Here is a 16,584-nt window from a genome sequence, read left to right as displayed (position 1 = left end):
AACTCTCTCGAAATAACTCTTCCATCTCCTTGGCATGATATACTCGTGTGTTTGATTGCATTTTCTTGTCAGCAGTAGTGCTGTCTGGCTAGGCACATAGTCAAAGTATGAAGTATATAGTGATTCACATCTTAGATTGATCTTTTTCTGTAGTCACTGTTCAAAGAATATAGTTCTTTTTGTTAACCTTTCTCTTGAATTGATCTGTAACATTGTTAAATACTAATTGTCTTTAACTTTGGGGTGCGAGTGGGATATGTGATTTGATTAAAAGGGCACATGACTCTGAGCTTAAATGTAAGACCTGGATTTCAATTTTAACGGAGCAACTATACTCATATTAATGGCTGCTAGTCAGACTTTTAATCTAATAATTTGGGGAATGTTGTCTACTTACAAGGTTGCTGGGAAAATTCAATGAAATAACATTAGGCTCAGAACTAAAGTTACTAAGCATTTAATGATGGTACATTGTTAAATACATGAAGGGCAAAATTAGATGTTTACCTGATATTACGAGGCTGCATCCTCAAATTATGCTGTAAAATGTATTATTTAAAATAAGTCCACTAAACTTGGCACATTATGTTGTGATGCAGTTGATTCTTAGAATAGTACCACTTTAGTAGAACAAGAAATGAATGAAAATCTCTATGAAATTACTAAAAAATAGGAAAACTATTGATATAATTAAATAAAACGTTATTTGTCTAAGTATTTAAAAACTGCAGTGAGTTTGATCTCCTTGCGTTTGGAAAACATTATTATCCAAAGAATATGTCCTTTTTTTTTTTTTAAAGCAATTTGTTCTTGCCTTGAGGTACTAAATGGTTGCTGAGAAGTTACCATCTTTCCTTTGCAGAAAGTCTATTTTATGGGCCACTTAGCTTTTATGCTTAGAAACATTTCCTTAATGCTGTGTATCACTGGTTAACACACATTGGGGCTAAATGATTTATTTTCTTGGAGACGTATAATTATTTTAAAGCTTATTTATTTTGAAAGAGAGAGAGTACGTGTGCGCGCACGTGCACGGGAGCAGAGGAGGGACAGAGAGGGAGGGAGGGAGGGAGAGTCCGTGAAGAGCCTGATTCAGGGCTCCATCTCACAAAATCCATGAGCTGAAATAGGACGCTCAACCGGCTGAGTCACCCAGGCACTGTGGAAAAGTATCATTTCTAATACTAATGTATTTAAAAAAATTTTTTTAATGTTTATTTTTGAGAGAGAGACAGTATGAGCGGGGAAGACAGAGAGAGAGAGAGAGAGAGAGAGAGAGAGAGAGAATCTGAAGCAGGCTCCAGGCTCTGAGCCCATGCGGGACTCAAACTCACAAGCTGTGAGATCATGACCTATGTGGAAGTCAGATGCTTAACTGACTGAGCTACCCAGGTGCCCCAGATACGAATGTATTTTTTACATGCATTTAATTCTGGGAATGTATGCAAAAATGTCGTAAAATGTGCAAATGCTTTGCATATTAGATATGTGGGGGTTTTTTCTGTGTCTTTTTTCATTCATTTTAAAGGCTACATAGTTATCCACTACTGCATTTCACCTGGATGATTTACCACTTACAGTAGCTTCCTTATTGGTGTCCCTGCTTTTCTTTTGGCCTCTCACCATCTTTTTTTCCATACACACACTTAGAATGAACTCTGAAAAGACTACATCATAGTACATGTGTACCTCTAGTGGCTTCCTAGTGCACTTTGGATTTTATTCTATATCCTTGTTGATCTGGTCCTTTCTCTTTTCATAGTTCCCTGATTTCTTGTTACACTGGTGACTTTTTAGTACCTTTACCAAACAGCTCATACCTTCCTTTCCACTTTTTTTCTGCATGAAGTGTTCTGCCCCATCTTAAGCTGGCTGGTTCCTCCTCCTCTGCTCAAAGGTTCCTGTCATCCCATGCTTACCTAGAATAGCCCTTCTCCACCATTCACTCTCTTCTCACCTTGTTTATTTCTTTCACAGAAGTTCTCTTTAAATTGTTTTGTTTTTATTGCTTAACTTTCTAGTAGCAGAATCCAAGCTTTACTGGATGTACGAGCTTGAGTCTCAGACTCTGGTATTCACTCTTACTGCAATGCCAGTAACATGAAAGGTGTTACATGTTTGTTCGGCGAGTGTATAAATTATTGTTCATTCATTGCCTTGTTGAGCATTTGGGTAATTTCCAGTTTTTTTCTATGAATGCTTCATTGTGCAGACCTCTTGGCATTCTTCTGTGAATATTGCTACAAATTATGTTTCTATTATAAAAATGGAATTTTAAAGTCAGAGGGTATTTACACATATTTAATGGGTAGTGCCAACCTACCCTCCAAAAAGTTTCTGGTAGTTTAACTACAGTTGATTCTTGAATAATGTGGGGATTAGGGGCACCAGTTCCCATGTAGTCCAAAGTCTGCATAAAACTTTGACTCCTCCAAAACTTAATGGCTAGTAGCCTACTGTTGATAGAGAAAAAAGCCTTAGCAATAGCATAAACAGGATTAAAACATTTTTGTGTGTGTGTTGTATGTATTAAGTACTGTATCCTTACCATAAAGTAAGCTAGAGAAAAGAAAATGTTAAAATCATAAGGGAAAATACATTTGTTATAGTACTGTACTATAAAAAAACAAAACCAAATGTATACAAGAAACAAGTGTTGACCAGGATGTGGAGAAAAAGGAACCCTCTTACACTGTTGGTGGGAATGCAAATTGGTGCAGCCACTGTGGGAAACAGTATGGAGGTTTCTCAAAAAATTTGAAGTAGAATTACCCTGTGATCCAGTAATTCCACTACTGGATCTGTACCCAAAGAATACAGAAACACTAATTTGAAAAGATACATGCACCCTTACGTTTATTGCAGCATTATTTACAATACCTAAAGTATGGAAGCAGCCTAAGTGTCCATCGATAGATGAATGGATAAAGAAGAGATAGTGGGTTGTGCGTATGTATCTATACCTATACCTATACCTATACATCTATATTTATGTCAGATCCATAAGGATATAGAATAAAATCCAAAGTGCACTAGGAAGCCACTATAGGTGCATGTACTATGATTTAGGCTTTTCAGAGTTCACTCTAGTGTGTGTTTGGAAAAAAAAAGATGGTGAGGGGGCCAAAAGTATACACACACACACACACACACACACACACACACACACACAGTGGAATATTATTTAACCATAACAAGGAATGAAGTCTTGCCATTTGCAACAACATGAACAGAGCTAGACAGCATGATGTTAAGTGAAATAAATCTGTCGAAGACAAGTAACATATGATTCCACTCATATGGAATTTAAAAAGCAAAACATGAGCAAAGGAAAAAAGAGAGGCAAAACAAGAAACACTCTTAACTGAGAACAAACTGAGGGTTGAATGGGAGGTGGGGGAGAGGAGAAAGTGGGTGATGGGCATTGAGGAGGGCACTTGTTGGGATCAGCACTGGGTGTTGTATGGAAACCAATTTGACAATAAATTATATTAAAACAAGAAAAAGAAACAGACTCAACTATAAAGAACAAACTGATGGCTACCAAAGGGAGGTGCGTGCGTGGGGTTGAAATTAGGGATGGGGATTAAAGAGTATACTTAATCATGATGAAAAAAAAATCACGTACAAGTGCAGCCGCGCATTTCGAATCCTTGTTCAAGGGTCAACTGTATCGTCTTAGCAGTCGATATTATTAATCTTTTAAATCTGCTGGGCTGATATGCAAAAAATAAATGAGTTTAAATTCTTTTGTGTGTATTTATTGCTTACTTTGTATTTTTCCTTTGAAATGATGGTTTCTGCCCTTTCCCTGATGTTTTTTTTATTGATTTGTCTTTAGTTCTCTGTGTACCAAGGATATTAGCTAGCCTTAACTAAGAGAAAACCAACAATATCTTTATATAGTACAAAACGATTTTCCAGCCAAGAAAAAAATAATTACATTTAATCTTGTATGTACTTTGTTTTTATTGTTGCTTTTATGCATGAGATCTTTTTGTGATTATGATTTTCTAACCTATTTGTACATAGGAAAGTAGTTTGTACATAATGGTCACTTTTTATTAACAATTCAGTTTAACCGTGAACTGTTTTCTGTGCAGTATTATCACTGTGTAACTTAAAAGAGTTGTAAAAGTGTCTCTAGAATGTTAACAAAGAATGTCCTCGGTTTAAAAGGATTTCGCTAATCATCATTTTATGAACTTAAGAGGAACAGGATTTTCAGTTTCAAGATGTAGTGGAAACAGATCCTCCCACATAGCTGCAGTCTCTAGCCTCTGAAATAGATTTGTGGCCTGTTGAGCTACTGTGACTGCTGCCTCTTCAAGGAGACGGGAGTATTTTATCCTCACTTTTGGTACTTGAGTTGTAAGGTTTAGCTGGTTTGACAGAAGTGTACATGAAATATTTGTGTCTTTTATGGATAGTTCCATTTTAATTGTTTGAAAAGGTACAAAGATTTTCTTATATTTTAAAATCACATTTGGGGTTTAAATTACTTTACCTGAGATGCTGATATAGAACTATTTCCTTATTTTCGGTCAATTATTCTTGCTACGCACAGTATAGAGAATAATGTAACAAACAGCCATGCACTCATGGGTGGCCTAGATATTAAGAGGTGTATGTAATTTTGCTGTATTTATTTTATCTTAAAAAAATGCCAAAGAGATGAAGCCATCTTTAATACCCTTCTTTCTTGATTCCCTTTGTGCCCAGGTGTTTAGAAGCTGGCATGTAATCTTTGTACTTTTACCACATAAACAGTATTAAACATTTTGTTTAACTTAGCTAGCATAAAATTATATTTGGAAATTATAAAAACGTGCCTGTGTAGATAGATAAAGCCTGTTTATTGTGTACTTTGAAATAACTGTGTTTTAAAATATCAGTGTTTTCAGTTGCTTAGAGTACTGTAGGCTGAAGAAAAATCATCTGCTTTTTGTAGTGACTTGATCTTAGAGTGAATAAAGTAAAAGTTTGTTTTAAAACATTCTTTTTTTTTTTCTCTGGAGTATCAAGACTATTTTAGGATTATGTTACTGACCAGAGATGATGTATGAAGGTACTCATTGGTGACAGTAAGGATATATCATAAGTGTAAAGGATATTACCATTATCACATTATTTTAAGTAGTGAAATCATATTCTCAGACACACATGATAGGCCTAAATATGCTGTATCAGTGATTATTCAAGGAACTTCTTATATATAACATATACATGTACCCTATGAAAATATAAAAGGACTACCTCTAGAATCTGGCAAGGGGCACATGAGTGGCTCAGTTGACTGAGCATCTAACTCTTGATTTTGGTTCAGGTCATAGTCTTGTGGTTTGTGAGTTTGAGGCCTGCATTGGACTCTGTGCTGACAGTGTGGAGCATGCTTGGGATTCTCTATCTCTCTCTCTCTCTCTCTCTGTCTCTCTCTGTCTCTCTCTGTCTCTCTCTCTCTCTCTCTCTCTCTCAAAATTAAAAAAAAATTTTTAAAGAATCTGGCAAGCCAAGAAGGCTGTACACGTGGCAAAAAAAGGTTTTTTTTGAGTATTTAATCTCAGAATTTCGAGAAACTTACAGGGTGGGGTAATGTGTATATTACATGGGAGGACATAGCTGCTACAGGATGTCCTGAGGTAACAGTTGATGCTGCTCCACCGGTAGGCTGGCCTGGCCTCTCATACGGGGCCTTCTCTGAAAATTGTATCAGTTTGTGCTCCATCAGTCTTTTGGAGCTGTGTATCAGAGGCCCTAAAAGTTTTTACCCTTTTAGCAGTCCTCATGTGGAAGGGAAGTGGAAGAAGCTAAAGAGAATTATTTATATGCAAACGTGTTTGTTCAGCATTGTTTGAGCAGCAAACTAAATGGGGGAGGACAAACTATTCAAGAATGGGAGATTTGGCTAATTATAGTACAGATATATGATACAAATGAAAACACTTTTAGGCATCTACAATAAAGAATAAGGAGTTGATTTCTATATATACATGCATATGTATACATACACAGTGTCTACAGTAAGGAATAAGAAATTGATTTATATGTGTGTGTGTGTGTGTGTGTGTGTGTGTGTGTATACCTTTTTAAAGTTTATGGGGGGCAGGAGGAAGGGGAAGAGAGGGAGAGAGAATCTCACACAGATTCTGCTCTGTCAACACAGAGCCCGGTGCGTGGGGCTCGATCCCATGAACCGTGAGATAATGACCTGAGCTGAAATCAAGAATCAGATGCTTAACTGACTGAGCCACCCACACGCTTCTGATATTTATATTTTTATAATAAAAGCATACTTAATAGTAAATTTAATAAAATACTGAATATACCAAAATGTCATTAATTGTGGGAACGACAAAGAAAAATATTTTACACTAAGCATATATTACTTTATAGGTAGGGTAGAAGATAGAGAAGACCATAAAATGAAGGAAGGAAAGCAATCATTTGGGAAGTGTCCTAATTTTTCCCAGTTCATATTTCTTCCAATAGCCATTTTACACCTATGTATTTAAAGTAATAGCAAGGGCATCAATATTAGGAATTTTGGAGGAGCAAAAGTGTCACTAGGTATTTATATTTTATTGACCAGTGTAGGAAGACTCCTCTCAGAATATACACAGACACAGCTGAGGAGTAAAAGTAGAAAAGTAACTAGATTGAGTTGTGATTTAAAACTGTTAGTGATAAGGGGCGCCTGGGTGGCTCAGTGGGTTAAGTGTCCAACTTCAGCTCTGGTCATGATCTCAACCGCTTGTGGGTTCAAGCCCTGCGCCGGGCTGTGTGCTGACAGCTCAGAGCCTGGAACCTGCTTCAGATTCTGTGTCTCCCTCTCTCGGCCCCTCTCCTGCTCACGCTCTCTTTCTGTCAAAAATAAATAAATGTTAAAAAAAAAAAAAACAAAAAAACAAACAAACTAGTGATAAATGAAAAGTGCCTAAACAGAAGATTTGAGGAGAGTATAAATTTTGTGAATGGCAAGATATTAGTAGTGACAAGAAAAATGCGTATGTATGTGCTTTTGGATTTACAAAACACATTTTACTTAGAAATGGTTTTAATCCTTGAGGATTTTTTTTAATAAGTTTATCATGCTCCTGAAATAGAGTTGGGTTTTCTTACTTTAAAACAGAGTAAGTGACTGGTTTTTGTTCTTTTAGTACAGGTTATTGGAAAGTGAATTGTTAGCATGAATGGCCAGTATAAAACTGGTTTTATAATAGATCTGCTTTATTTTTATATAGCAAAGTTACTCCTAGTTAGTAATACTCAAATTTTATGAACTCTAGGGTAATTAAGATAATTTGTCCTAATAGGAACTGGAGAAGTAAACTTCGGCGTGAGACCTAGATCATGTCCAGAATTCTCACATCGACTTTGACAGAAGGCCATTAAAGTGCACAGGGTGAAGTAGAGGCTCCAGTTCACTCATTGTGAACTGGAGTAGCAGCCAGTAAGGCTAATCTTCTATAGTAATGTTTTGGTGTGCAAGAAAATATCCTTACTTTTCATAGCCACCTGATGAACTACTACTAGTAATAATAATGTATATAGTTTACTTTAAAATTATTCTGTGGGTGGGCACAAATACTGCCTGATGTTAACAGTCGTTAAGTATAGGTAATGTGGGTGTTCATCATACGGTTGTGTCTACTTGCCTGCATATTTGGAAATTTTCCTAAGAAAAAAGAAAAACCTAGAATGCTTAAGTAGTCCTATTAAAAAAGTTGAAGGAAAAATTACTCATAGTAACACTTTGGATAAGATATGGATCAGAATGAACTTTTCACCTAGATAGAAATTATTGTATATAAAGAGTGTGTATTTTTTTCTAAATCTTTACAGATTTTAAATCAGAAGTAGCAAGATAAATTTTGAGGTATTCTTTACAAATTATATAACTGGAAAGAATATATGTTTAACAAAAAGAAAAAATAAAAGGGTGCATGCGTCCATTACCTCACTAAACTGGATAAATTGGCGATCCTGGCAACCCTCTTTCTTTGTCAAGGTACCACTCGGTGGGGATGAAGCTGGCAGGACGCAGAGCATCCTAATGTATTCTGTAGTTTGTGATCACTGCATTTGGGACTTCTAGTACTTCGTAACTTGTTAGCATTATCCTCCCTTTATCTTGAGTTGGTATTAATGGGCTTTTCCCCATTTTTGTTTCTCCTAATTCTTTTTGAAATGCCTATTAGTTGGCGCTCTGATCCCCTAGATGATCATCTTGTTTCTTCTATTTTGTATTTTGAATATCTTTCTCCTTTATGTTCTAGGAGTTTTTCTCAACTTTGGTTACCTAGTGAGCTTTTAATTTACTATCTCCAATCTTTATGAGGGTAGTAAATTGAAACATTCTGTTTCCTTCTCCCCACCCTTACCCCTATTTTAAAATCCTGTGTTTCTCTGGAGTCCGCGTTTTTTCTGTTACTTCTTTCTTGAACTTTTTCCTTTGCTCTTGAAGGCTTTCCAGATGTGTTTGGTAAGCTTTGGTTGATTGGGAGCTTTAGGATTGGACCCCTAATGATTGACAGGGTGTAGTGGAGGGAGCCAATCCTTGGGCTGAAAGTTCTGTCCAGAGGAAGAATGAGGAAGGCTTTCCTTTTGGGCAGGACTCTGGCCTAGATCTCTTTGGACAGTATATTCAGTTTCTTTAGTGAATAGTTCTCATAGTTTTGGTAAATTTGGATTCGTCTGCAGTGTAATGTAGGAGGCGAGTTGATATATACTGTTGCTTATGTAGATCCCCATTTTCATTCCTGTTTTTTACTTCTCAACCTGCTGGATTGATACTTGGCCTCCTTTACGACGTAGGATTGTAGACTCACTGTTACGTATGCTGCATAAATTTTAAAGTATATAAAAATAATAGTATTGAGGAATCCTCAACATACAAATAGATATTGTAAGTTTGGAGTATGAACTTGCTTTGTCCATAAAATCATTATAAATTGTGGTCAAACTACAGGTCATCCCATATAAACAGATTTTACACAATAACATGGCTAAATATTTTGCCTTTGCATCAACAACAAGGAAACAATACTGTAAATATTTTTTTCCTTGAAGCCATGTACACTTGAACGTTGAACAACACCGACCCCCTACACAGTCAAAAATCTGTGAATAACTTTTGACTTGCCAAAAACTTAACTACTGGTAGTAGCTTTTTGTTGGACCAGAAGCCTTACCAGTAACTATACAGCTGATTTACACATATTTTGTATGTGTATTATAGTGACTAGTTGGTTTCTGAGCCGTGTGGCATTGGCCAAAGGAAGAGCCCAATGTAGAACTTGTTTTAAGTTGCCTTTCCCGGAAATAAACTGGAAACTGGAGTGGAGAACTCAGTTTCCAGAGAGATGGGAAAATGTAAGCTAAAACACAGCATCAGTGAACAGAAACCTTGGGTATTTCTCAGTGTGGTCTGTAGATCGCTTGTGCATCCTAGAATATTCATTAAAAATTCAGGTTTCTATGCCCCACTCTAGTCCTATTGAATCAAAACATTGAACACACATAATCCTGCTTAGTATCTTAAAAGATTTCGTATTGACAGGAATCACCTTCATTTTCTGTCCTTCATTTTGCCTTGTACAAAGATTGTCAGTTGTTTCTACCGTGAAACTAAAACAGTTGTATCCACAGCTCTTGTCATCTTTACGTGTCAAGTGACCTTTGTGGTTATAAAAATCTAGTACTGGAAGAGCAATTTTAGGAATAATTAACACATGCTTCCTTTACATAGAGCAAATAGGACTTTAGACTGTAGTTTCCAACTTTCAATTAAACATATTTAAACTCTGTTTTACGGTGATAGAATACACAGTTCACACGTAAATATTTTAGTCCATATCTTTACGTGTTGGTAAACCATTATGTCAATTTGTAGTGCAAGATAAACTTGTTTAGGGGAATACTGTGTAATAAAGGAAGTTTTGTTATTAGGAATATCTAGTGGCCATGAGCCTTCAAACGGTTCTCATTTGCAATTCGTTTCCTATGTGATTCAGTGTTTTCCTGAATGTTACACAGTAAAGCCAAAATACAAAGATGCTAAGATTTTTATGTATATGATTAAGTTTTTCATACTGATAAAACATTACTCCAGTGAGTAATACTTCTGTTTATAATACATCATTGCTATAAATTTGAACTAGAAAAAATATACTAAAAAGATTCTTTTTGTGTTGCAAACTTTCATTTGAAAAGTAATTTTACTTCTTAGTAAAAGATCTACAATCCAGTGTTCTGATCCATTTGCTTTATAAAGGTATTTTATATGGCATTGTATTGTATCAGTAAAGAAAAACCATTTAATGAAAATTTGGTCTTTTTTAAAACCACTGTCCAAAAAGACCTATGAGTTTTTCAGCGAAAGAAGTTAAAAAGGGAGAACGCTTTTGGGAACTCAAGGAGGAATTGATTTTGAATACTTTTTTTTCCCCCACCTTGGCTTTCACTATAAATTTTCTTCATCCGCATCAATAATTGTGCTTTTTGACATCCTGAATAACTATAATTTGTATTCCTACTTAAAAAGAGGTGCTTGTTAAAGAGGAGTTTTTACTTGGAGTTTTCAACAATGATGGAGCTGTGGTTGAGGTGTATAGAGGAGACCGTGGGGTTTGGGTTTCACGATCACATGGTAAAAGGGGTTGCGGCTATTTATGGATGTGGTCCGTAATATTTATCAGCCCATCGTAGTGGCTTAAAAATGTTAAAAACAAGCAAATTTTAAATCCTAATGACTTGATTAACTCTTTTAGGGTATCTGAAGCACACCATACACCGGTTTTGAAAATCCTGTGTGGGCAATGGCTACCCAAGGTTTGTATCACAAGTCTTTAGTTACTGATTTGGGGCTCTGCTTCATTGCCATTAACCCAGTCTGGCTCAGATCCCCCTGCTTTACTCTCTCCCTGCTTACTTGTCAGGCTACCTTTTGCTCCATTTTCTGCTCACTCCTCCTAATGGCTTGGTGAAATAGCAAACAAGCCACCAGCAGGAATCTAGTCTGGATGACTGCTTCTGGAGCCTGGATGCAGTACCATTCTTCCACTAATTCAGTGAGTAACTGTTAGGTGGTTCCCTAAGAGTGTAGATATTTCCTCACTGAGCTAATCCTGGCTATCATTGTTATTCTTGGCTGTCTTCCACATTTGACTGTTTCTAACAATATTTCAGTGGGATGTATCCCAGATCTTTTAATGAAGATAACATTTCCTTGGCAGTAATGCGAATGCTGTTGGATTTTTCTAGCTGATCTGATGGAACTGGACATGGCCATGGAGCCAGACAGAAAAGCAGCTGTCAGTCACTGGCAGCAACAGTCTTACCTGGACTCTGGAATCCATTCTGGCGCCACCACCACAGCCCCTTCTCTGAGTGGTAAAGGCAATCCTGAGGAAGAGGATGTGGATACCACCCAAGTCCTGTACGAGTGGGAACAGGGGTTTTCTCAGTCCTTCACTCAAGAACAAGTGGCTGGTAAGGGTGTTACATTACTGCCTTACTGAAAGTCAGAATGCAGTTTTGAGAATTCTTCTTACAGACGTTGGTGTGTAACAGTTTAAGTGGTGTCAAGAAAGGGGGGTGGTGGCAGTGTTACCTTTAGGTAACGTTTCGGTAATACATTTGGTGTAGCACGTGTTCAGCACAATGCTGAATTGGGAATAACGGGTGTTGAATTTACCTTTTCCAGATATCGATGGTCAGTATGCGATGACGCGAGCTCAGAGAGTGCGAGCTGCTATGTTCCCTGAGACTTTAGACGAGGGCATGCAGATCCCATCCACACAATTCGATGCTGCTCACCCTACTAACGTCCAGCGTTTGGCTGAACCATCACAGATGCTGAAACACGCAGTTGTAAATTTGATTAACTATCAAGATGATGCCGAACTTGCCACACGTGCAATCCCCGAACTGACAAAACTGCTAAACGATGAGGACCAGGTCAGTAATGACAAGGCTGGCTCGCGATCTGCTTTGAAGGAAACTCTCCAGGAAGGAGCCTCAAAATAGCCATCCAGTATCAGTATTGAAAACCAATGACGTCTCTTAATTCCCGTACGTTATAGGTGGTGGTTAATAAGGCTGCAGTTATGGTCCATCAGCTTTCGAAAAAGGAAGCTTCCAGACACGCCATCATGCGTTCTCCTCAGATGGTGTCTGCCATCGTACGCACCATGCAGAATACGAACGACGTGGAGACAGCTCGCTGTACTGCTGGCACCTTGCACAATCTTTCTCATCATCGTGAGGGCTTGCTGGCCATCTTTAAGTCTGGGGGCATTCCCGCCCTGGTGAAGATGCTTGGGTAAGAAAACATGGTCAGAAGGCTCACAGCTAAGAAGGAGAAGAGTGCCATCACTGCATTTCTGATGTGGCTTTTTTCTTCTTCCCAGGTCACCAGTGGATTCTGTATTATTTTATGCCATTACAACTCTCCACAACCTTTTATTGCATCAAGAAGGAGCTAAAATGGCAGTGCGTTTAGCTGGTGGGCTGCAGAAAATGGTTGCCTTGCTCAACAAAACAAATGTTAAATTCTTGGCTATTACGACAGACTGCCTTCAGATTTTAGCTTACGGCAACCAAGAAAGCAAGGTAAAAGAATTTTTCTGAATGTGGTTGTCATGGAGCATTGGGAACCCCAATGTCATGTCCTTCTGTGGACTCTAGCAAATTCTTTGTATGCCTCACCCTTTGTGTGTATCCTTAAAAAAAGTTGGACATCTTTTTTTCTATAAACGTTTGTATGTATCAAGCTAGGTGTTGGGGATATAGTGGGCAAACTCCTCTCAGAACTTTCATTCTTAGGTGGGAGATAGGCACTGAAATGATATAATTACTATTTAAGAGGAGCAATGAGAGCATATATGTGAACCAAACCCTGTTTTGAAAGTTCAGGGAGACCTGTTGGAGGAAGTGATAGGTTGTGTTCAGGTCTTAAGGGTGAGGAGAGATCGACTAGGTGAAGATTAGAGGAAATGGCACCTTTGAAAGCCCTACAGAGGGAGAAAAGTGATGAGTTTGGGAAATTCAAGAGATACAAAGAATAAAGAAGGGGTACCCAAGTGGCTCAGTTGGTTAAGCGTCTGAGTCTAGATTTCATCTCAGGTCATGATCTCCTAGTTCGTGAGATTGAGCCCCGAGTTGGGCTCTGTGCTGACAGCGCGGGGCCTGCTTGGGATTGTCTCTCTCTCTCTGCCCATCTCCCAGTTGAATGTGCTCGCTCTCTTCTCTGTCCCTTAAAATAAATAAACTTAGAAACAATAGTAAAGAAGAGGAAAGGTTTGAGTTGAGATTATTGAGCTCAGCAGGGCAGGTCCTGCAGGACCTTGTAGAATATGTTAAAAGAGTAATGACTAAATGCAGTCAGTTTTAGCAAGGTATGAGCTGATGAGATTTGTGTTTAGAAAATCAGGATAGTTTGGAGGTGGGAATACGGAGGGAAGTAAAGGGCAAGAAGGAATGCTTATTTGATGAGACCTCATTTTAAGGTGAAAACAGCCAAGAGCCAAAAGATTAGGAGTTTTAAGTGCCCATTCTGGTTCACATTTTTAACAACTCCGCTTTGATACAACAATAATATCTGGGCATTACTGTCGCACACCAGCGTGGTTTCTGTTGTTTTGTTTTGTTCTGATCAGTGTGGGAGGAAGAAAATTGGGGCAGAGTTGATCTATTCTTGGGAGTATTGGGATACCTGAATTTGAGTGGAATCCTGTAGAAGGAGGGGGTAAATGGGGCCCCAGTGTGGGGATCTGGATAATGGGGTCTGGGAATACATTTAGATCAGTGGCAAAGCTGGCTGACATGCTTGTATAATAAAAATACGTTGGTTGTTTTCTTGGGCATATGATGACAATTTTGTGATTAACAGTATATACATGTCTTTCTAGCTGATCATTCTGGCTAGTGGTGGACCTCAAGCTTTAGTAAATATAATGAGGACCTACACTTACGAGAAACTACTGTGGACCACAAGCCGAGTACTGAAGGTGCTGTCTGTCTGCTCTAGTAATAAACCAGCTATTGTAGAAGCCGGTAAGCATTCTCAGTCTCGTGTGCAACATCTGGCAGTTCTAATTTGATTACTTGTTTTAGGAAAAGGGTGATACAACTTGATCTTAATGGTTTTGGAAATGGGCTGAAACTAGACGGTTCTGTTGCTTAACACCTGCACGGGTGCTGGTTAAGCCTAGGCCAGTTTAGGCAGAGTTGTTATTACCCATCGAAAATGATGGCTAATACTCGGTAGTTTCTGTTGTGCGTGTTGGTAGCAAAGGAGAGGAATTGGTGGACCAGCCACAGCCTTTTGTTTTTTTATCATGAGGATACAGTTACTCTGCAACTACCCAGCATCAGTTCTTTCTGTAACTCACTTAGCAGTATCTACCTGGACTCTCAAACCAAGTTTCATATCAAAACTGGAAGGGGGAAAATATGAAAGCATTTAATAGAAGAAAATACCTGGAATGAAGTGTAGGGTTAGTAACACCTCTTTTATTTGTTGAGAGTAGTTTTATTTGAGAATTTGTGGGAGAAAGGGGCATTATGGTTGCCCAGGATAGCTGGCTGGCACTGAGACAGACAGGTGTGGCTGGATTCATCTAGAATAAGGGGATGAAATTCTGGCCCAGCTGTTCCAGAAATATGAGTACTTGAGGAAAATGCAGAGTTTTGGACTTAATCAGAATCCTTGGAGTGGAATGACAAGGTCATTATTTTTAAAAGTTAGCCAGGTTATTCTGATGTCCATTTGTGCGTTCTGAAAACATTCAGCACCTATGTCTTAAGCACTGGAATAAGCACGTGGTATATACTGGATAACTAAGCAGATATGGTCCCTATATTTATTCTTCCATTCTGTTGAGGGTGACAAAAATATGCAAAAAATGGGGGCATTAACAGCTTAGAATGAGTATCAGAGAAGAAAGGAACAGTAAGTAGTGATCAGAATTAAAGGGGAGAGAGGAGCTTCTCTGAGAAAGGGATGTAAAATGAGATTGCAGGACGAGAAGGTACCTATTAGCCATATGAGAAGTGGGGATTAGATGTTTTCCGGGCAGAGAAAAGAACCCTATGCTATGTCCTGATGGTAAGAAAGAGATTGTTGAGTTCTAAGTGCTAAAGAGGAAGTGTAACTTGAATTTAATGAATAACGGATGAGTAGCCCAGGACCCAGGATGAGGTTGATGGGCTAGGCAAGGACCATGTATTGCAAGACATTTCTAGGCCCCTGTCACATGTATGTTTATTCATGGTTTGTTTTTTTCCTAGCTTTAGAACCACAGATGTAGAATAGGTCAGTTTGCAGTGCTAGGTGGGATCCAGATTCTAAAGGGTTCCTTAAGGTTATGCTAAAGAATTTGGCCTTTGTCTTAGAGATAATGAGAAGTTATTAGTGGTTGTTAAGCAGTGGCATCGCATCACAGTGAGGTGTTTGGATTATTAACAATGTATGACAGTTTGAGCAAAAGCAAGCAGTTCAGGCCACCGAGCTGTGTTACAAACTTCTGTTTTGGTATGAAAAATAGAAAGGGTGACTGTTTTGAGGCTTCTGATAGCGCCCATAAAATGTAATAACTTGGGGGCTAAAGGGCAACCGGAAGTGATTTGTGGTGGGGAGAACATCCTAAATGGAGCTACCAGAATGAATTGGTTAATTTTTGGAACAAGGTAATTTAAGAAGCTGAGATAGAGTGACTAAAAGGCCAGTAGGTAGCTGGATTATGTATGGCACAGAGATGCAGGGGGAGACGGGGCTAGAGATTTGGGAGTTGACCTCTCAGTGTAGGGGGGGGAGAGGGGACATGCCTTAAAGTCATCTGCGTGGACTCTTAGCTGAGACCTGCCGAATGAGCAGGTCTACGTGTTTTTGAAGTCTACGGGGTATTCTGATGAGACATTTGGGGTCAAATCCACCCTGTTCGTGTGAATAGTAAAGGGAGGGAATGAAATCTGTGAAGGAGAGAAGGTAGAGGAGGGGGGTCTAGGCATGGAGCAGATCTTGAGCATCAGCCGTGTGCAGGTCTCTGTTAGTAGCTGGAGCTGCTAGGAGGAAGCAGCCAGATAGGGATGATGCTTGTCTCCTAGGGGAGGTAGACTTAATTTTTGAGAGAGACACGAAAAGAGCATGCGACTCTTGATCTCCAGGTCATGAGTTCAGGCCCCACACTGGGTGTGGAGCCTACCTAAAATGAAAAATAAAACAGACCTGAAGAGATGAACAAGGAGACAAGGGAAAGTAGCTCACTACATTCGGAAGGGATTTCAGTAGGAGAGAGATGGGTGAAGTTAAGCCAGTGAGTGAGGAATTGAGCGTCCGTTTACCCTCCACCGCCCGTACAAATGCTCTTCCTTAGGGTCCTGAATGGCAGAAGGTTATGAACCGTTGGGTCACACGGTTTGGAGTCAGTCATTTTCATACGGTTCCTGGTAATAAACTGGAGTTCCAGTACCTTTTAGGATTGGTCCTCCTCCATATTTTTGCGCAGATGTCACCTTCACGCTGAGGTGACCTAATTACCCTACTTGAAATTGTAGGGCACCCCCCCCCCCACACTTGTGGGG

At 38.8% G+C, this 16,584-nt stretch overlaps 1 protein-coding gene across 3 annotated transcripts in view; it reads left to right on the top strand.

Moving 5' to 3' along the window:
* Positions 1–16,584, top strand: part of CTNNB1 (catenin beta 1) — a 41,155-nt gene that overhangs the window by 17,314 nt on the left and 7,257 nt on the right. For all 3 annotated transcript variants that reach the window (XM_042954428.1, XM_042954427.1, XM_042954426.1), the window contains exons 2-7: positions 10,770–10,830; positions 11,263–11,490; positions 11,705–11,958; positions 12,084–12,322; positions 12,411–12,612; positions 13,911–14,055. In XM_042954428.1, the coding sequence (XP_042810362.1) occupies positions 10,818–10,830; positions 11,263–11,490; positions 11,705–11,958; positions 12,084–12,322; positions 12,411–12,612; positions 13,911–14,055 (1,081 nt within the window). In that variant the 5' untranslated portion in view covers positions 10,770–10,817. The remainder of the gene's footprint in view (positions 1–10,769; positions 10,831–11,262; positions 11,491–11,704; positions 11,959–12,083; positions 12,323–12,410; positions 12,613–13,910; positions 14,056–16,584) is intronic.

This window comes from Panthera leo, chromosome C2 (assembly GCF_018350215.1).
Source record: "Panthera leo isolate Ple1 chromosome C2, P.leo_Ple1_pat1.1, whole genome shotgun sequence".
In the NCBI taxonomy this organism is placed as follows: Eukaryota; Metazoa; Chordata; class Mammalia; order Carnivora; family Felidae; genus Panthera; species Panthera leo.
The sequence above is the reverse complement of the archived record's forward strand: the minus strand, read 5'-3'. Positions and strand labels throughout refer to the sequence as shown.